Source organism: Mollisia scopiformis (assembly GCF_001500285.1).
Source record: "Mollisia scopiformis unplaced genomic scaffold LY89scaffold_24, whole genome shotgun sequence".
Lineage (NCBI taxonomy): Eukaryota > Fungi > Ascomycota > Leotiomycetes > Helotiales > Mollisiaceae > Mollisia > Mollisia scopiformis.
The window spans coordinates 506,492-525,091 of record NW_017263604.1 but is presented as its reverse complement, the minus strand read 5'-3'; the positions used below and the strand labels follow the sequence as shown (position 1 = coordinate 525,091).

The window sequence follows — 18,600 nt, the reverse complement described above, 5'->3', positions numbered from 1 at the left end:
CGAATCGCCCTCTACCGTCAGAACCACCATGAGTTCAACGCTAGAGCCTGGGCTATTGTAACCGGCTTAACAGATGGCATTGGCCTCAACTATGTCCGCGAGCTTGCCGAACTCGGCTTCAACATCGTTGTCCACGGCCGAAATGCCAAGAAACTGGACCAGGTGCATCACGATCTCAAATACTCATACCCTCACCTTCAATTCCGAGCCCTGCTCCTCGAAGCCTCGACTTCAGACTTAAAGAGTGTCAACGCAGCGGTTGACGGAATCCGAGATCTGCATGTCACGGTCTTGATCAACAATGTCGGCACGGCAGCCAAGAACGACGGTCCATTTCTGGAACCCTTTGTCCAGACCTCAGCTGAAGATGTTGATTTGTTGATCAACGTCAACGCGAGATTCCCGATGCAGTTCACGCGTGCTGTACTCCCTCTTTTGTTGGCTCACGGTGGACCGGCTTTGATTATGACGCTGGGTAGTATGACCGAGTATGGAATCCCGTATCTGCTATCCTACTCTTGTCTGAAGAGCTTTGATCTGGCGTTCTCGCGTGCGTTGCGGAGGGTAGGGAGAATGTTGAGGTTCTTGGGGTCATGTTGGCGGGGGTTACAGATACGAGTTGGACTAAGGATGCCGCGAGTGTGTTTATACCGCATAGTGAGCAGTTTGTGAAGAAGTCGTTGGAGATGGTGGGGTGTGGAAGGGATGTCGTTGCGCCGTGGTGGAGTCATGGGGTTGTTTGGTGGGTTATGGAGTGTTGTCCTATGTGGCTGCTGGATCGGATGATGGTTAAGATGTCAAAGAAGATGTTGGAGAATCCAACATTGAGCAAGAAGCTGTGAGTATGGATGACTTGATGGTAGATCATTGCACGATGGTCAGCGTTGAGGGCTTGCTAATTGCTATGGGACTCGAAAGCCTAGTTAGTTCATTGAATCGCTGGAGATTATCACCTCGACAATAAACCGTTTGAAGAGATGGTTGAGAGACTCTCGTGTGTACTTATTTTCTATGCTTTCCCCAAAACTTGATCAAATACTGCAAGCAGCTGTTTCACTTCATCCACTGCACACAATTAGCATGTCGTGAAACATCCTACCAGCAATGCTTACCAGTATTATAATGAACCATGGACACTCTAACAACACCATCTTTGGGATCCAAACCAAGCACCTCCTCAATCAGTCTATTACTGTAGAAACCACCCCACCTGATTCCCATCTCCCCATTCGTGGCCTTATCCACAGCTTCAACAACATCCCGACTCTTCCTACCTTTGACCACGAAGCTAACTGTGCTGACTCGCTTCGAGGAATCTGGTTCTTTCTCTCCGCAAATGGCGACATCTGATCTAGCATTCAAATAATCAAGAAGAGTACTCTGAAGGTCAAATTCATGCTTGACGATGCTTTGCCAGGTCTCGGTTTGTTTGGGCCCAAAATATTCCACAACGGAGGGAATAGATGCTGTAAGCTCATAGCAGGAACCAGCAAGTCCAAGCTTGTCTGCTAAGGTTGCAGAAGGGTTAAAGAAATGACCCAGAGACTTCACAGCCTCAAGACCTTTCTTCGATGCATAAAGCATGGAGATATGGGGACCATAAACCTTTGCTCCTCAGTAACTGTTCAGAATTTGCGGGATTGACGTACTTTGTACCAACTGAAACTGTAAAAGTCTGCTCCTAGTTCCTGCATATCGAGCTTACGATGAGGAGCATAAGCTACGGCATCTACACACAATAACGCACCAGGAATCGTATGCACTACTTCAGCAATGGCTTTGATATCATGGATCGTGCCAAGGATGTTCGATGCATGGGTACACGTGACCAAGGCTGTCTTCTCTGAAAGCAGCTCCTTGAGATCTGATGCGAGGAGTTTTGGATTCTCTTTGGTCTTGGGAGTCCACCATTTTATTGTCATATTGGTGTTCTGTGCCAAAGACACCCATGGCGCGATGTTGGCTTCATGGTCGACTTTGGAAATGACGATCTCGGATCCAGGTGGAAAGCTTAGAGCAGTGGACAAGGTTCGAAAGAGCTGTGTTGTAGAAGAGCCCAGGACTACGCAAAATTTAGTCACATTTGTCCGGTTCTTCTGAAATTAGGTACTTACCTATGTTCTCTGCCGAAGTATTGATGTACTTGGCAGCCGCGGCATAGCCCTCTCCATACAAAGCAGTGGACTTCTGCCCCACAGCATAACTTGCTCCAAGTTGAACATTAGTCTTTGAAAGATAAGCAACAATTCTGCCTAAGTCAATAATTGTCTTGTGGCTTCAATTCCAGAGCTCACGAATCAATCACGCTTCCGAGCGTCTGACTTCCTCCCGCGTTGTCAAAAAAGACTTGAGGCTGCTTCAGCGCGGGGAAGCGCTCTCTTGCGCTTGCAACGTCGAATGAGCTCATAATGACTGGGAAGTTAAACCTTTTATCGGGACTATGAGAGGATGAAAATTGTTCTGTGTGACGTTGTACACTTGCTCGACTTTGTAACACTACCCCATTCTTCTCTCATGCACGCCTATTGGTTCTCCTTCCTCGAAGAGTCTAGGGCGCATCGTGACACCAACTTCACCAAATGAACGCGTTGAGACTTTCCGACGCGACGAAAAAGAAGTAAAATATACACGTCTTTGATCGAGGATGATCCTGTGGTTCTCGGAGAGCATAGAGCGCTTACAGTGCATATCGCGGTAAGATATTCATAATTATGCTCCGAGTTGCCAGTCAGATTCGTGCCTGATGCATACCCCTTTATCGCCTGAGAGCGCCGGCGGTTCACGTCTCATGCGACGCCAACGGCGGTGAAGCGCGGCAGAATTCGCTCCACTCAAATTATCGATTTATCATGAAAGTCGACTGACTTTCCCAACCATTGAAAACCTCTTCACCGACTCTCCAATTCTACTCATTAAACATCATGAAGCGCAAGGCAGATACTCAATCAAGTGGCCAAAATGGCAAAGGGATTTTGAAGAAGCGCGTAAAGACTGGTATGACTTCAATTGGTTTCGAAAATACCCCGCCCACAGCCTGACCGTATTAGCTCTCGCAGAAGAAGATGTCCAGAAATGCTTTCGAAAGGGTCTCTTTGCCAAAGATATCCTTCTTGGGTATGCAAAAGACTACGCAGATTCGGAACCATATAAGCACAGCGTTATCAGCTCCTTGATCAACGATGATCTTCTACGAAAAGTCCGCAACGAAATCCGCGAGAATGTCCAGTTCACGCCCAAAGAGACGGACATCTACAGAATACACCAATCCGGCGACCTAGCCAATCTCGATGGCCTCGAAGATGGTGCCTTAGACAAGTTGCCCTCGTTGCTAAAGCTCCGTGATGCGATGTACTCGGAGAAGTTTAGGGAATATGTTTCAACGGTCACAGATTGTGGAAAGTTGAGTGGCAGAAAGACGGATATGGCTATCAATGTGTATACACCTGGATGTCATCTGCTATGCCACGATGATGTGATTGGAAGCCGGAGAGTCAGCTACATCCTATACTTGACAGATCCAGATCTGCCATGGAAAGAGGAATGGGGTGGTGCGCTACGATTATTCCCTACCAAGACCTTCGAAGATGATGAAGGGGTGAAGACGATCACACCAAGTCCTGACTATAGCAAGGTCATACCACCGGCCTGGAACCAACTGAGTTTCTTCGCTGTGCAGCCTGGTGAGAGTTTCCATGATGTCGAGGAGGTGTACCATGCCGAAAGCAAAGAACAATTGGAGAAGGATGGTGGCAGAATCAGAATGGCTATCAGCGGTTGGTTTCATATCCCACAAATTGGAGAAGATGGACACATCAAGGGTGAAGAAGAGAAATGGGGCAAGAACAGCAGCTTGAAGCAGTTGCAGGGCAACCCAGACGAATACGACTTCCCCAAATCACAGCCTGTCACCATCGAGTTTCCATCAAAACCAGAAGAAGAGAAGGGACTTGAACAAGAGGAGCTCGACTTCCTCCTCAAATATATGGCTCCAACATACTTGACTCCAGACACTCTCGAGGAAGTTGCAGAGCGATTCATGGACTTGTCAAGCGTAGCACTTGATGGCCTACTATCAAACAAGTTCTCCGCCAAAGTCAAGACCTACATTGAAGTTCAAGAATCAACTGCTCTTCCGGAAAAGACATCTGAGATCGAGGATGGCCAATGGAGGATTGCCAAACCACCACACAAGCATCGTTACCTCTACATGCAACCATCACTCAGCAGTTCTCAAGAAGAAAACGCGGATGAGAATCCTATCAAAGAGCTGCTCGAGGTTTTTCTCCCAAGTAAAGAGTTCAGGAAGTGGTTGGAACTCGCTACAGGATGCGACATTGAGAATTTTGACATTCTGGCAAGAAGATTCCGTCGTGGTCTCGATTATGCTCTTGCTGCAGGCCATGATGGAGAACCGAGATTGGAGATCAGTCTTGGTCTCACACCAACTCCTGGCTGGGGTGCCGATGAGGAAGAAGAGGAGGAGGGTGACGAGGATGCCAAACAGTCTGAGTCGTCTGACAAGAAGAAAACTAAAGAGAAGCAAAAAGAAGAGGAACCAGAGGAAGAAGACGATATTGGCGGGCATGAAGTCTACATGGCAGGCGAAGATGAAGACGACGCTGACGCGGCCATCTACAGAGCCGCCTCTGGAGAAGAAGACGATAATATCCTGTTCGCCTCACCAGCATCGTGGAACAAGATGAGCATTGTTCTTCGAGACAGTGGCGTTTTGAAGTTCGTCAAGTACGTAAGTCAGAGTGCGAAGGGCGATAGATGGGACATCAGCGGCGCCTTTGGTGTCAAGATTACCGAGGGCTTGGACGACAGAGAGGAAGAAATGGTACCGTTACCAGAAAGCGATGAAGAGGAAGTCTTCAACGGATTCCCCGATTCAGATGATAGCGATTCTGATTGAGAGCCTGGCGATTAGATATTAGAAATGTTGACGAATCATGACCTCTCCAAGAATCTTGTTGTTTCATGTAGAATGTAGATCACGGAATTCCCCCTTCATCGCATCTTTTCTTGTTGCACGTCGCGGATCGACTGTCAGATGGATGATGACACTGCGGCTTAAACTTTGGGCCCCACACCTACCGATCGTCGGCACGTGGTGGAGGATTGAAGATGTCTCAGTAAGCTAGATTTCATGGGATGGGAAGACATGCAGGTGAAGGATGTAAATTGGAATTCTATCATGCTAAGCCCCGAACCGGTGCTTACTGCGAAATGGTATTTGTATTTACCGTACCTTGCTGCAACGTCCCTCATCGTTTACCCCATAAGAGTGCTATCGAAGCCAACTATCACAACGCCCGGGAAAGAAGGAGAACACCTGAGTAAGAACGGAGAAATGTTCAGGAAGGGGATGTGCGATTCCCCGGAGACATCTACTGCATTTCCGATTTGCTCCTCTAAGTCCATCTTTTTTTAACAAGCTTATCGATAAATATCGTACTAATTGTCTTTTGAAAATACAATCTTACAAGCAGATTGAGGCAGGAAGTCTTTTGACGTACTATGTCTAATATGAAAATCAATACTTCATACCTAATCAAAAATGTTTGATTCCAGATAGCATGGAACAAAGACAATGCATGAAAAGCAAAGAGGACAAGAATTTGCATACCTCATTCGTAGTTCTCACTTAAAGGGGCTCATGGGGAGAATCATCTCTTACAAAGCCTACTCCCTTATTCCAGAATAATATTTTAGGAGACAAGATGGAGCGTATAGCAAATGCGACCGCTACTTAATCGCTTTCTCTTCTGTCCCCACTTGCTAACCGGAGCCCCAAAGATCAAGTTTCCGCTACTTGATCCCAATTCACAACCACAACGTCGTAATTACCAGGATCGCCGGACCACTCAAAAACTTTCAAAGAATCAAACGCCCCTTTCTCAAGTGGTAACCTCGGATCCCGATCGCCCTTGGGCCGAAAACTCGTCGCCCAAAACTCCTTGGGAATTTCAGGACCAATCCTATCCTGTTTACGACCAACAATTCTCTCCCAAATCTCTCTTCTCTCCCACGGCGCCGTGTTAACCTCGAGAAAACAAGATGATTCTGTTAGGGGCACAGACGTCCTAATAGCCTCGTTCTTTCTTTCAGCCCAAGCGACGTCGACGGTGCCATCCAGCTGCAAGTGTTCGATACCCCATTCTGGAGCGAGGTCCATGCCGTCAACTAGATCAACCAAATCAACCAGCTCGTGTTTGTCGAGGAAGCTTTGTGCGAAGATGTCCAAGCGAGCGTAGGGAAGACCTTTGTGGCTCCGCTCAAAATTGGATGGGATGCATTCAAAATGGCAATCTGAGGAAGGAACCAACTGGATCCAAGCGACGGATCCTTTGAGTTTGAATAGCGGGAATGTATGCTGCAGACTTTCATTCGCGCCAATCACAAATCACCCGTGTGTTGGTTTTGAGCCTACTAAAATTCTACTTTCTCTTGAATGGCGTCACCTCAAACTCTTATAAACTTGAATTTCAAACAGGAAGAATATAGACTTATCTATGAATACTATTAATAGACGTGCAGAGACAATGGTCTTGTTCAGAATTATTTAAGATAACTTGAAGAACCCATATCTGTGAGAAGCCTGTCATATCCTTCAACCATTTGCAAAATACAACTCAAACTTATATCGACACCGAACACAATCAACTGTTACCCCCCGGACAATTGAACATCGAGTCTCAACATCGGTATAAGCAATGGCAAACGTAACGCAAATCGGCAGTAAAATCTTTGTATATGCCCTCGTCATTCCATTGTTTTTAATTTACAATATATTCAACCTTGCAAAATCCCAGTCGATGCAAAACTGACTGAAATGAGCTCTTCTATTGTCTAGTTGTGTTTCAAACTCCCCAGGGATTCCGAATCTCCACTTAGTCCAGATCGAAGTTGACGAAGAAACCAAGATCCGAGTAGGGTATTATGGTATACAATAGAGATGTCCGGATCTCCTCATGAGCATTGCTGACTTTGCCAGGAATATGTGCTATTAGAGCTAACAATACCAATTGTATTGCTTCAGCTTTTGCTTCAAACTCTTCCATTTCAGAGAAGCTTCAAAATGGTTTACGAGGACAGCACTTGTCCCAGGACTCCCTGAACGAAGCCATCAAGCTGGAAACTACAGTTTTCCTCAATGTCTTTGCAATCGCAGGATTTCTCCTCGTGTTGAGCCTCATTTTTGAACTGTTTCGAATATACAGCACTAAACGCAATCGCAAAATAGCACCAGTTCCATCAACAATTCGTCGTCAAAACTTCTACCGACAATTCTCACTCACCTTGGCCTGGGCCGCGTCCGCGCTTACGTTCGCAGCTGCTACGGCAAACACACAAACCGGCAGAGGGCTTAACAGACTCCTGAAGGCACAGTCTCTCCCGGTCAAGCTGCAATAGTCCTTCACTGAACGGCCTGGTCGGTGTCGATGCTGTTCTCTTTCGGGCTAACTAGCCTTGCAAGCTGGGCAGATGCCCATGCCCGACTCGAGCTTCAATCAATGTCTAACGGCCGGTGCTGCTCCCATGGGAATTGTGACGGTGTAATGCTGCATAGCCTACCTGGGCTGCAGGGCATCCCGTCGATCGGGCAGGTTTTCTGAGAAGCGTTCAGGCAATGCAATTGAAGGAATGTCCAACGCTACAATATTTACCTAGGTAGTTTAAAAATAAAGAACAAATTATGTGTCTAGATGCAATAAGACTTCCTACACACTCAAATAAAATTCCAATCAGTTATCTTTGCAAAGTAACATTTTGCAAAACTATGCTCAGCCTTGAAAATTTCCAGACAAAAACATATTACCTACCTAATTCTGAAAAATATCGAATGAATCATGTGACAAAGTCTGGAAAATCGACGTACAACCGCCACAAGGCAAGAGAAAGCACTGAAGCAGTAGCATTACATCTGTTTAAGTATAAATCGACAAGTCTGAGCTGTCAAGACTCATCAAAAGACCTCCACGTTTGGGGACTTCACGTGATACTAGCGTAGCTTGCCTAGCGCACTCTACTGCTCATCGACTTCATCCCTTCTTCCCATCCCAAGCTGAAAAGCTGCCACGCAATCAAAAGAGAGCAATCGTACTTGACACCCTCTCGCAACACACAACCGCATCCAGACCCACCGATGCTGTCAGAAGCATGTGCACGGCGTGAAAGTTGTCCCGGCTCAAGTTGCCAAACGGCACAGCTTTGCAGCAACAGGGTCAAGCGAGTGCGATGTGAAGCCACATGCAATGCGAGACCCTCGAATCGGGCTTTCGCAATGTGGCCTCGCTGTGTTTCTGTCTCCGTCATTTTATTATCTTATATGTGAGGACTCTCCTTTATGCTTTATTTGAATTCTGTTGCTTGTTTTGCAGTAAGTTTTGCCGACGCCTGGTGTCGCATCCGGATTCGCTTCGTCTGATTGGACTGCTCGTTCGTGTAGCTTGGTTATAAAGATTCGTCGTATCCCGCGTTCCTTGTGAAAGTATTGTTGTCGACTTCATCATGGCGCATTTATACATCACGGAGATCTTGATTCTATTTACTGCTTGGGTAGCGTTTGTTCAGCTTCGGAATTGGCTGGGTTGGAGAGCGGTGAAAAAATGGGGCGAGGAACAGGGCTGTAGGGATGCTCCGCAAGTCCCAAATCATTTGCCTGGAGGGGTTGAGAGGTATGGTTTTGTTATAAACATGCTTTTGGGTCGTCTTAAAGGTATGTGTTGAATTCTATGACCTATTTCGATATCCAAGATGGAGAAGGCAGTGGTAGTGGACCTGCAAGAAAGTTCCCAGGCTGATATTGATAGACCTCGACTTCTTGGAAGATGTCGTTCGAAAACGCTCTATTGATATGGGATGTTATACCTTCCGTATCCACAATCTTTTCAACGAAACCATGGTTAGCACCAATGACCCAGAGAACATTCAAGCCCTGCTAGCAACTAAGTTCCACGACTTCGATCTTGGACCACAGAGACATGAGATGTTCAAGGAGATGTTGGGTCATGGAATATTTACGGCAGAAGGAGAGAAATGGGCTCATTACCGTCATCAGCTCAAACCACAATTCGCCCGCGAACAGATAGGTGACCTCGAAGCTACCAACCGACATCTCAATGTCATGCTTAAAGTCATGCCTGAAGAGAATGCTGCTGGTTGGATCGAATCGGTGAACCTTCTCCCACTACTCTACCGCCTTACAATGGATCTCAGCACCGAATTTCTATTTGGACAATCAGTCAACAGCCAGTCCAACACCCTTTACTCCCAAGAATCAGGAAACACCAAGGATATGCAGGAGCAGATTGATTTCGCCGAGGCAATGGTTTACGCCCAAGAATTCATCTCATGGCGATTCCGCATCCGAGGCTTCTACCTCTTCGTGTCAAAGAAGAAGTTCAGGGAAGCTTGTGCCACAGTCCAGAACTTCGTCTCTCGTTTCGTCGACGTCGCTCTTAGTCCAGATGCCAAGCACGCAACCATGACCGCAAGAGGAAAACCAAAGTTCACCCTCCTCGACGAATTGACCAAAGAAACCAGAGATCCCATCGAGCTTCGAGATCAAATGCTCCACGTCCTCCTCGCCGGCCGCGATACAACATCCGCCACATCCGGTTGGGCCATCCTCCTCCTCTCCCGCGCCCCCGCCGAGTTCGCCAAACTGCGAGCCGCAGTCCTCTCCCACTTCGGCACAGCCAGCAATCCGACCAACGAGATGACATTCGAGTCCCTTAAAGCATGCAAAGAGATGACCTACGTGATATACGAAACTCTCCGCCTCTTCCCTCTCGTTCCTCTAAACGGCAGATTCGCATTGAAAGACACGATACTGCCGGTAGGTGGCGGCCCGGATCTCAAGAGTCCGATTGTGATTAAGAAGGGTGAGAATGTGGGGTTCTCGACTTATGTTATGCATCGACGACATGATATCTGGGGAGAGGACGCGGAGGAGTTTCGGCCGAGTAGGTGGGAGAAGAGGAAGTTGGGGTGGGAATATGTGCCGTTTTCTGGGGGTCCTAGAGTTTGTCTTGGTCGTAAGTACTTTCCGTGATGGTGGAAGATGGTTTGGCTAATTTATTGGGTTGCAGAACAATATGCGATGAATAATATTGCGTTTGTGTTGGCCAAGTTGGTACAAAGGTATGATGCGATCGAGACGCTAGACATGGAGGGTGGGTTGAAGAAGGGCCTGTCTATTGTGATGGCTCCTAAGAATGGTGTCATGGTTAAGATGCACCGGGCTAGTGAGTAGACACTCTCTTCCCAAACGGTGGAATGGCCTTCTTTCTTGCGGCGGGCATAATCATGGAGTCAGGCGTAGCTTGATAGGCTTGGTACTGGCGCTGGTCACATACAATTCTCCTCATCCATTTTATGGAATATGTAACATCAAAACTCCATTCATTGAATCAATCTCATTCCTAACACGGGTATATATCTCGCCCAAAACACCCGCTCCCAAATTATCGAAATCATATCCAAACCAATCGCATTCCTTTGTTCATATTCCCTTCCATTTCATTCATGATCATATCCATCAAATCTTCCTCCCGCCCTTCTTCTTCTCCAAACAAGCCGGCTTAAACCTCCCAAACTCCCTCTCAAGCTCCTCCTCACTCCACCTCCGATACGGCTCCGTCCCAATATACTCCCCCTGCACGCCCCTCGCAAAATACTTCAGATACTCCCTCCTCGGCATAAACGCCACCTTCATAACCCCCTTCCCCTTCCCGTCACCCTCCCTCGGCCGCAGCACTTTCCCCAATAACCCATTCTTCCTCGCCTTCTTCTGCGGATGCAGCGACGGACTGGGAATAACGTCTACGATGATAGCGGGGATGATAGAGTCGTCGGTATAGCGCTGCGGGAGCAGTTGAGGCGCTGTGAACATGTGGCCCCCGAGAGAGGCGAGGCCGCTGGGGGATTTGAAGGCCGGCGCGGGACGTCCCGTCGCGGTGAAGTGCGCGAGGTCGTAGTCTGAGAGGGGGGCGGGGAGCGTGGTGTATGGGTTGGGGATGAGGGGTTCGTTGTCGGAGTCGTAGGGGAGTGGGGTGTTGTAGAGGTGTGTGGAGGAGGAGGACGAGGGTGGTGCGGTGTATTTTACTTCGGTGGAGTGGGCGTCGCGGTAGGGGAGGAGGGTTGGGAGGGTTTTGGTTGGCATTTTGAGTGGGGTTGTTGTGTTGTGTTTGGATAGTGAAGCTTGTAGTTGAGGTTCGAGTTTGTTTGACGGCTTCCTTATAACTCTCCCGGAATGCCGGTGATGATGTAAAGTGATATAATGCAGATCAAGTAAGACGGAACAGAGTAATCAACCTGAGAACTTAGCTGCAACTCAAGGTCTGATAGATGTCATAGGATAAGGTGGTATCATGAGGTTATCACTGCCCAGACACAGCCACGACAGCGTCGCAGTGAGGCTTAAGTTGGCGTCACCTCGCGTATAGAAGGCAGTTGAGTGCCAAGGTGGAGCTATTGGTCGGGGTATATAAGCTTTGCGGCGAATAAGTGTTGCAGATGCTTGTTTGGGATTGAGAGTGGAGTGAAAGTGGGTTTGGAGATGCATGTTGGGGAGAAAGGTCGAACTTTACCCCGCGCTTCTTCGCGTATATTCGGCATGAGAGCTGATTGGCCCAGAAGCTACACGTGACTGACAGAATTTTGGCCCTGAGTACCCATATAGGAGGTCAATTTACCAGTATCATCGTTTTGAGGTCTAGGAAGAATATCGAGTCATCCTGTTAAGCAGTAAGTAAGCGAGCCATTGACTAGGGGTATCAGGTGATCTGACAAGATTCAAAACACTCTGCTCCGCTTCCTGTGCTTCTCCAAGTTCAATATCAATCTGATACTTACTTTTCCAGTCTAAGTTTGAATAAGCTATGCTTATACAAAAGACAAATGGAGTGCAGGCGCTTCTTTTTGGATAATCACGGCAATCTTTCAACTTTCTGAGGTTGAGAAACTTAGGAGAAGGAGGCAATAGAATGTCAAGGTGGTTTCAGGGAAGATTGTTTCTTTGTGGTGAAGTGGATGGAATATGGATCACACTAATTCCTAAAACTTGACTAAAATTGTGAAGCACGAGTTGAGGTTCATCCTGAGTCCTAATGTCTCGAGACTAGGTTCAATAGATAAGAATTTTAGAACAATCAGCAAGATTATTATGTTAATTGTGAACTGTCGCCAAAGATGCCAGACAAGGCAGACGAAATGATGAACATGGTACTTGTCCATTTTATCGAGGAGGAGGAATAGTAGCAGGCATTTCTTCTAGTTTGATCTATATCTTAGAGCTCAGGACTAGTTCTCGTCCTAGTATGTTGCCAATAAGTACTAAATTACTAGCCAGGTTCATGTGACTAGATAGAGGCAAAGGACATTTGTTCGGCATGATAGCTGGATGCCCAGAATCTGGATATAGACCGAAAGATCCGGAGCTTTTGGGCACAAGTAGAAGCGGTCGCACTGCCATAAAACATTCCATGTCTCGTTACTAGTTTGTAGACTCTAACCTTCGTACCACAGATGGGTGTCTACACTCTTTGTGCATTCATCAACGCTGTCCTACTTGTCCCATCTACTAAATCACTCGAGGTTTTTACCTCTATCAGAATAGAGCGATCGTATAGTAGAAAAGTCACTCGAACTTCCGATGCAGTAATAATTAAACGATTGAGCATGGTAAATACCTGGACCTGGACCAACAACACAATATTTATGTAAAGGCTTGCTTCTTCCCGTCATTCCAGTGATCCTTTCGAATGTGCGTAACCACATCGCTGTGAGTGAGACAAACATCGCCATTTATCCCACCAGGGCAGTCATCGAAAGGACATTCCGTGTCTTCGTGGCACGTCTGTATATGTAATAACCATTTGTCTTTCCTAATAAAGGCTATAGGACTCTGGTCACACTTAGTACATGGACAATACAAATACGAAGCCGACGCTTCTTTGTGGAAAACTGTAATGTGCCGTTCGAGGTCGTATCTGCTTCTGAATGGCTTCCGGTGTTGGCAATCTTTCACAGTACAGAGAATTGGAGAAATGTGCACGTTCTCCAAGTGCGTTCTAAATATCCGTTCGGTCTTGAATATCGCTTTAGATTTGCAGTTTCTAGCCCAAAGACAACGAGAAGGTTGTTTCTCCTTCCACTGGCGCACCACATTTTCGGCATGATCTCTCAAATGGGATTTGAGACCCGCTAGAGTTGGGAATGATGGTACAGTACATAGATGGTAGTCACAGGTATGAAGGGTCCGTTCCTGTGGAATATGATTCTTGGTGTCAGCTGCAGGTAGCGAGAATGTGATCCTCGTAAAATTGTCCACGGACTCCATCGACGAGAGAGATGACGGGCGGTAAGGTTTCGGGCTGAACGATTGGTAGAGTCCGAAGTCCTGTGCCCAGTTTGATGCTCCTAGGGAATCAAGGTCCACACAAGGGTCAGCAAAGGGGGAAGATAGCTCTGGGACTGGTATCGGTTCATCGTAAATCGGAACTATGTCATCCGCAGCAAGTTCACTCCAGTCATCATCAAATAGCTGCATGAGATAAATTGCCGAGCAGTCAATCCCTTTGGAAGCCCAAGACGACTGCTGAATGACCAGTTGTGCATCACGGAAGTCTGACACCCTGGATCCCTTCGCGCTGGTGTCTGGATTAAAAGACGCATAATCGCGCATCAAAGGATCATAGTTGGCCGAGATTGTTGCGAAAAGTCTTACAGCGAGCTGAAGATATTGCTTGGCTGCGAGCTCACTTCTAGGAGAGTTTTGAAGCTGTAACAATACGCGCCGAACAGTAGCCTGGATGCAGAAACTGTAGAATGTTGATAACCACCAACTTTCCTTTGCTTTCATGTTCGCTTTTGTAAAGAACACGCGGAAAAGCTCTTCCAGGTACAGTTTCAGATCCAGATTCAACCTATCGATGCAATCAAAAAGACAGCTTGAGTGAACGCAAGCTTCATGTACCGCGCTTTGAGCAAGCCTGAGTCGAGGATAGCTAGTGCCTCGAGGCTGCTTCGAAGGGAAATAAGTGATTGGGCAATCAGTTGATCCTGTGCAATCATGTTAGCAATTGTCTCCCCCAAACGAACAAGGGAGAGAAGAAATGCGTACCCCGTTAATGCCGGCTTGATAATGGGCTGCGTATCGCAGCAACATTATTGCATCTACCAATTGTGAATCGCAATTGTGGGAAACTACTAGCCGAGAGGGTTGAGAATCGAGTGTCTCCTGTACGATGAAATCGATGCACTCATTCAGAGGATTAGAGGCAGCTTGTAGCGAGATTATCTGTGGAGGGGTCACAAACAGCATGCTTGCTAGGAGCAAGTCATCTCGCCTTGCAACACAAATTGAACTCGGGCGTCCAGTTCGAACTGAGTCTCGAAATTCGTTGAGGTTTTTCTCCCGCGACCCGAGATGACGCTGCAACAACTGATTTGCCTCTTCTGCCTCTCTTGTACCAGCTTCAGTAGTCATGTCTGATGGGCATATCGGCATTTCTGTGCTATGTTTGGGGCACAGATACAAAGGCGCCATTTCTTCTATGAAAGTACCTCTTCGACAGGCTACATTAAACCATCCAAGATTGGAGGGCTTCTTTGCACCTTTGGGATAACCTGAGCATGGATTTTCCGTAGAACACTGGTGTTGGTAAGTATACATGGCAAAAAACTTAAGAACAAAAACGGGACGGTCCCAATGCACAAACATAGATACCAGTACAAACAAATTATTTATTTTACAGTCATCTAACTCATACGTTATGAGAAAGCCACTCAGAGCTTTTGTGCGGGTAAAATGAGAAGTGAACGAACACGACTATGAACGAAAATGAAAAAGATGAACGTACCGGCTTACGCAGGAATTTACAACGCCAGCATGCCTTTATTGCCTTGATCGCTTTTGCTGTTGCCCGCGAAGCTGCGTCTAGTGGACCCCGTCTCCCTGATGCTGCAGATGTTGCGGAATTTGCAGATGATGGACTGCCAACGCGCGAAGATTTCAAGTCGAACACGTGCTGGTAAAAAGGAGCGTTGACCGGACTGTGTGAAGTCGTCCTCCGGCTGAATAGTTTTCGGATGCGCTTTCTTCCATGATCAGGCTTTGTGCCAGTGAAAGAATGCTTCCTGCCAGCCAAAGATTTGAATGACCCTTCGCTCTCTTCACAAGATGAAGAATTATCAAAAGTTGCAAGTCCTTGATGCTGATCTTTGCCAGTCTTCTGGTCTGTATCTCTATGAATTTCAGATCCGTCCACATGCTGCTCCAGCTCCGCAGCATGTGGCACAGGCTCATGGATAGGAGTGACAGGTTCTATAGAGCGCTCTTTGAAGCTTTCTGTTGATGGATAGTAGGTCGGTTGTAGAAGCTGACTAAACAGCTCGTCCATAGCTTGGTCGCATTTTCCTGGCACAGTGACGTGACTTGACGATGGCCATCATTCTCTATGCTTTCAACACTACCCAAAGAAAGATTTGCCTGCGACATCGCATCATTCGTGGCTGGAGGAACATATGTAATGCTTGAATGCTCATTGGATAGACATGGTCCTCCTGCGTCTGCCCCAATGACCTCTTCAGAAAGTGTACCTTCTTTGAACGGCCATGGATCTCCAAAGGCAAAACTTCCCTGGAAACTCATGAAATCAAGATCTCCCATATTGAAATTAGAAGGGGCTTGAGGTGTTTTGACGACTCTCGCGATCTGCGTAGCCAACGTGTATTCAAAGGCGTAGCCCAAATCATGGGCCCACGACTGAATCATCCTCTGCTGCGGATTGCTTAGGGACTGGAACAGTATCTCTTTCTGGCCGACATCTCCTTGGAACCGAATAAGTTGTGTATAAAAGGTCAGATTGACCCTGTCATGCATATCTACCATTATCAGTGACATTCTTATAAGCTTCTAATGTTGTTGAATCTGCTTGCCTATACCCGTGATATTCATAGGGAGATCCATGGTAATCACGACTGCTGTGCATTTGATTCGATTTCACATGTATCCAGATCTTCCGTATAGTCCTCCTAGGGTTCTCATCCAACGTCGTGGAAGGTGTTGCAAAAGAGGCGCACGCAGCACACTGCTGCCCGACAGCGCACGGGTATGGCTCTGAAGATAAAGCTCTCTGATGGTCAACAAGTGCCGCATCAAGCGATAAAGATGTTGAATGTATCAATGAATGATGTAATGTAGTATTGACAGTAAAAGATCCAAGAAATGAGAAAGGCTGTCGATATGAAATCGCTCGTGTAGGTCTTTCGTTCTGGACGTACAGCATCGCGGCCATGTTAAAGGCACGCCCTTAGTTGGTGATACACTTCGCTAGTCAGCCTCATTTTCAGGTCTCATGCAATCTGTATCAAGTATGGGACGTCTGTATATAAAATGGCAGTGCAAGACAGACCGCCGTTGATTCGGGTAGACCGCCTCGTGACGAACGCCAAAATATTGACGATTCGCACATTCGCATTAAGATCTTTACATTGTCAGAGATCAAGCATCAAGAACATCAGAATGAAATGGAATATTGAGTCGTGGGGTAATTATACTGATTTTTCAGAAAGATTTTCACAAACAATGACTCCCACGCCATGAAGAGGAGCTCAAGGCTCAAGACACCAAAACTCCAGACCGTCCCCTGGCTATGTCCAATAAATCCCATCCCAAGGCAATACATCCTGCGAACCTGACTCCACCGTATAACATTAATAGCTTTTGGGATATGCTTCCGCAAACTGAACTTGAGATTCTGACACAGATATCGCTGCATCCTCAATATTTCCAGCCCTGTGTCCACTCGAGGACTCGTCGTTCCAGTCCGCGGGTCCCAAGACAAATTCAGTTGTCGTGACTCTTGCTCGTTCATCCTCCTTGTCAGCATCATCTGTAGATCTGCTGTCTACGGCAGAGCTCACGGTGTTGGCAAAGGTGTTTAGTTGAAGTGAATTCGTGTTGTGGCTCTGAGTGCTGAGAGCAAATTCCTTGTTCTTGACGATACTGACTAGGCGATTCAGCACAGAGAACTCGATCTTCAGCTTGATGCTATAGATGGCAGGTTTGTAGGTCGTTTGAATCTCCCAATTGCCTGAATATTCAGTGCCAAGAAGTGTGGCATCGAAGATCAATACCAGGACATTGACCAATATGAGATGAACCAGGAGTTTCCGTAGTGGATTTCGACCGATGTCTTCAGCAGGTCGTAGCAATCGTACAGTTTCGTAGATATAGAGGCCCGAGATGATACACTCTTGGACGAAGAATATGCTAACCTGCACCTTGTCGAATATCGTGAAGGCGTTGACGACAGAGGCTTGTGCATTTGGGCGATTGGTAAAGAACGCCAAGATCATGTCGGGGATGCCAAGTACAACAGCGTTGAATATGATCATGTAAAGGACCCAGCGAATTCTCTCATAGTTTCGAACCACCAGGTGTAGTCGAGAATACAGCACCACCGACTGCCCAGACACCATCGCAAACCAGCCGACAGAGACTAGAACCAGTGGCGCCCACCATACTGATGTGACCGCGAAGAACTTAAAGATGAACCCCACTGTGTGCGGTACAATACCCCAAGTAGCCACGATAAAGCTCCAGAAGTACAAGCCCTTTCGACATCTAAAAGTTGCAAAGATAATGACGTTGAGTTCAAGCACGTTGTACAGAGCTATGGCTGAGAATGCTACCATAGTCATCAGGATGGGGAGGTTGGCGTCGACCGCACCAGTGATACCATTGCTGTTTGCTTGTGACATCGTGAAAAGGCGAACACAGTGACGGATGATGATCCGAAAAGTGGGGACGTCGTCCTTTGTATATCCATATCATGGAGCCCACGAGCGTTGATGCATAGAGAGTATTCGGTTTGTGCCATGACACTCGAAGCTACAGGAAGTCAAAGACAACTGAAACCAAAGAAAAAGAAAACGTAAAGACACGCAACTCACTCAAGATCGACCGCCTCCGCTCGATCCAGACTCGGGTCCGGGGAGTGGGTTCATGTTGCCGGGAAACATCCAGAGGCTGAAAATGGGCTACTCCTTTTCCCCATGATATCTAGTTCCAACAATCTAGGCGATGTTATAGCCATCTTGCCGAGCTCAATCACATATTGGAAGCCGGGGCACATGAGCTGCATTTCCGAACATGATTGATTGGCGTTCGTATCCTTGGTGGTGGCTTTCAATACTGGTAGCGGGGTCGAGAAATGAGACACAGTAACTCTTCTGGGGATGCGCACGGGTTAGCTTACGCCACCGCTAAAGAAGATAAAGAGCCATTCCGTGCCACGTACGCAGGACTGACCTATTCCGTTGGTCGGCGATGTCACCTTGTGCCGCGGCATGCAGTAGCCAGGAGCCCAACCGTGTATTCGGAACGGTAAAATCGCTCATTCGGGGTACAAAACAAGGGGACAACATCCACGGCATCAAGGCGGTCGGTTCGGAATCTACCATCGAATGATGCGAATTGAACCCACCAATAGTGTAGCATGATTTCAGCTTCGTAGGTCTCATGTGGGACCAGGGCACTTTTTATGCCTTAGACTTACTCGTACGATGCTTCGTACCCGTGCATTG

The 18,600-nt window shown here is 47.2% G+C and overlaps 9 protein-coding genes across 9 annotated transcripts; 3 read left to right on the top strand and 6 right to left on the bottom strand.

Annotated features, from left to right (window-relative positions):
* Positions 1-45: 45 nt before the first annotated feature.
* Positions 46-558, top strand: LY89DRAFT_558910 (NAD(P)-binding protein; the record flags this gene model as incomplete). Its single annotated transcript, XM_018208430.1, has 1 exon — positions 46-558. A coding segment is annotated over one exon (513 nt), but the record flags the coding sequence as incomplete, so codon positions are not given.
* A 363-nt stretch (positions 559-921) lies between these two features.
* Positions 922-2,705, bottom strand: LY89DRAFT_625671 (PLP-dependent transferase). Its single transcript, XM_018211083.1, has 5 exons — positions 2,295-2,705; positions 2,115-2,248; positions 1,650-2,062; positions 1,113-1,605; positions 922-1,065 (listed from the first exon to the last, which is right to left on the bottom strand). The coding sequence occupies exons 1-5, from the start codon at positions 2,405-2,407 to the stop codon at positions 1,010-1,012; spliced, it is 1,209 nt and encodes a 402-aa protein (XP_018065547.1). The 5' UTR covers positions 2,408-2,705; the 3' UTR covers positions 922-1,009.
* LY89DRAFT_723033 (uncharacterized protein) lies at positions 2,643-5,234 on the top strand. The gene is made up of 2 exons (XM_018218781.1): positions 2,643-2,994; positions 3,048-5,234. The coding sequence occupies exons 1-2, from the start codon at positions 2,922-2,924 to the stop codon at positions 4,913-4,915; spliced, it is 1,941 nt and encodes a 646-aa protein (XP_018065546.1). The 5' UTR covers positions 2,643-2,921; the 3' UTR covers positions 4,916-5,234.
* A 132-nt stretch (positions 5,235-5,366) lies between these two features.
* LY89DRAFT_239350 (uncharacterized protein) lies at positions 5,367-5,763 on the bottom strand. Its single transcript, XM_018206094.1, has one exon. It carries the CDS (start codon positions 5,625-5,627, stop codon positions 5,415-5,417), a length of 213 nt encoding a protein of 70 aa, XP_018065545.1. The 5' UTR covers positions 5,628-5,763; the 3' UTR covers positions 5,367-5,414.
* A 37-nt stretch (positions 5,764-5,800) lies between these two features.
* LY89DRAFT_595115 (uncharacterized protein) lies at positions 5,801-6,385 on the bottom strand (the record flags this gene model as incomplete). Its single annotated transcript, XM_018209844.1, has 1 exon — positions 5,801-6,385. A coding segment is annotated over one exon (585 nt), but the record flags the coding sequence as incomplete, so codon positions are not given.
* Positions 6,386-8,905: 2,520 nt separating this feature from the next.
* Positions 8,906-10,261, top strand: LY89DRAFT_595324 (cytochrome P450; the record flags this gene model as incomplete). The annotated part of the gene is made up of 2 exons (XM_018209854.1): positions 8,906-10,043; positions 10,098-10,261. 2 exons carry the CDS (start codon positions 8,906-8,908, stop codon positions 10,259-10,261), a joined length of 1,302 nt encoding a protein of 433 aa, XP_018065543.1.
* Positions 10,262-10,516: 255 nt separating this feature from the next.
* Positions 10,517-11,170, bottom strand: LY89DRAFT_654925 (uncharacterized protein; the record flags this gene model as incomplete). The annotated part of the gene is made up of 1 exon (XM_018212322.1): positions 10,517-11,170. One exon carries the CDS (start codon positions 11,168-11,170, stop codon positions 10,547-10,549), a length of 624 nt encoding a protein of 207 aa, XP_018065542.1. The 3' UTR covers positions 10,517-10,546.
* Positions 11,171-12,608: 1,438 nt separating this feature from the next.
* On the bottom strand, positions 12,609-14,352 carry LY89DRAFT_239324 (uncharacterized protein). Its single transcript, XM_018206093.1, has 2 exons — positions 14,132-14,352; positions 12,609-14,070 (listed from the first exon to the last, which is right to left on the bottom strand). The coding sequence occupies exon 2, from the start codon at positions 13,868-13,870 to the stop codon at positions 12,725-12,727; it is 1,146 nt and encodes a 381-aa protein (XP_018065541.1). The 5' UTR covers positions 13,871-14,070; positions 14,132-14,352; the 3' UTR covers positions 12,609-12,724.
* A 2,655-nt stretch (positions 14,353-17,007) lies between these two features.
* On the bottom strand, positions 17,008-17,721 carry LY89DRAFT_556551 (uncharacterized protein; the record flags this gene model as incomplete). Its single annotated transcript, XM_018208377.1, has 1 exon — positions 17,008-17,721. A coding segment is annotated over one exon (714 nt), but the record flags the coding sequence as incomplete, so codon positions are not given.
* Positions 17,722-18,600: the final 879 nt, after the last annotated feature.

Coding starts and splice junctions, on each gene's coding strand:
- LY89DRAFT_723033 (XM_018218781.1), top strand. CDS start 2,922: ATGAAGCGCAAGGCAGATACTCAATCAAGTGGCCAAAATGGCAAAGGG. Junction 2,995..3,047: donor GAAGAAGCGCGTAAAGACTG/GTATGACTTCAA, acceptor TGACCGTATTAG/CTCTCGCAGAAGAAGATGTC.
- LY89DRAFT_239350 (XM_018206094.1), bottom strand. CDS start 5,627: ATGCAAATTCTTGTCCTCTTTGCTTTTCATGCATTGTCTTTGTTCCAT.
- LY89DRAFT_239324 (XM_018206093.1), bottom strand. CDS start 13,870: ATGAAAGCAAAGGAAAGTTGGTGGTTATCAACATTCTACAGTTTCTGC.
- LY89DRAFT_625671 (XM_018211083.1), bottom strand. CDS start 2,407: ATGAGCTCATTCGACGTTGCAAGCGCAAGAGAGCGCTTCCCCGCGCTG. Junction 2,249..2,294: donor CTCGGAAGCGTGATTGATTC/GTGAGCTCTGGA, acceptor TGACTTAGGCAG/AATTGTTGCTTATCTTTCAA. Junction 1,066..1,112: donor CATGGTTCATTATAATACTG/GTAAGCATTGCT, acceptor AATTGTGTGCAG/TGGATGAAGTGAAACAGCTG.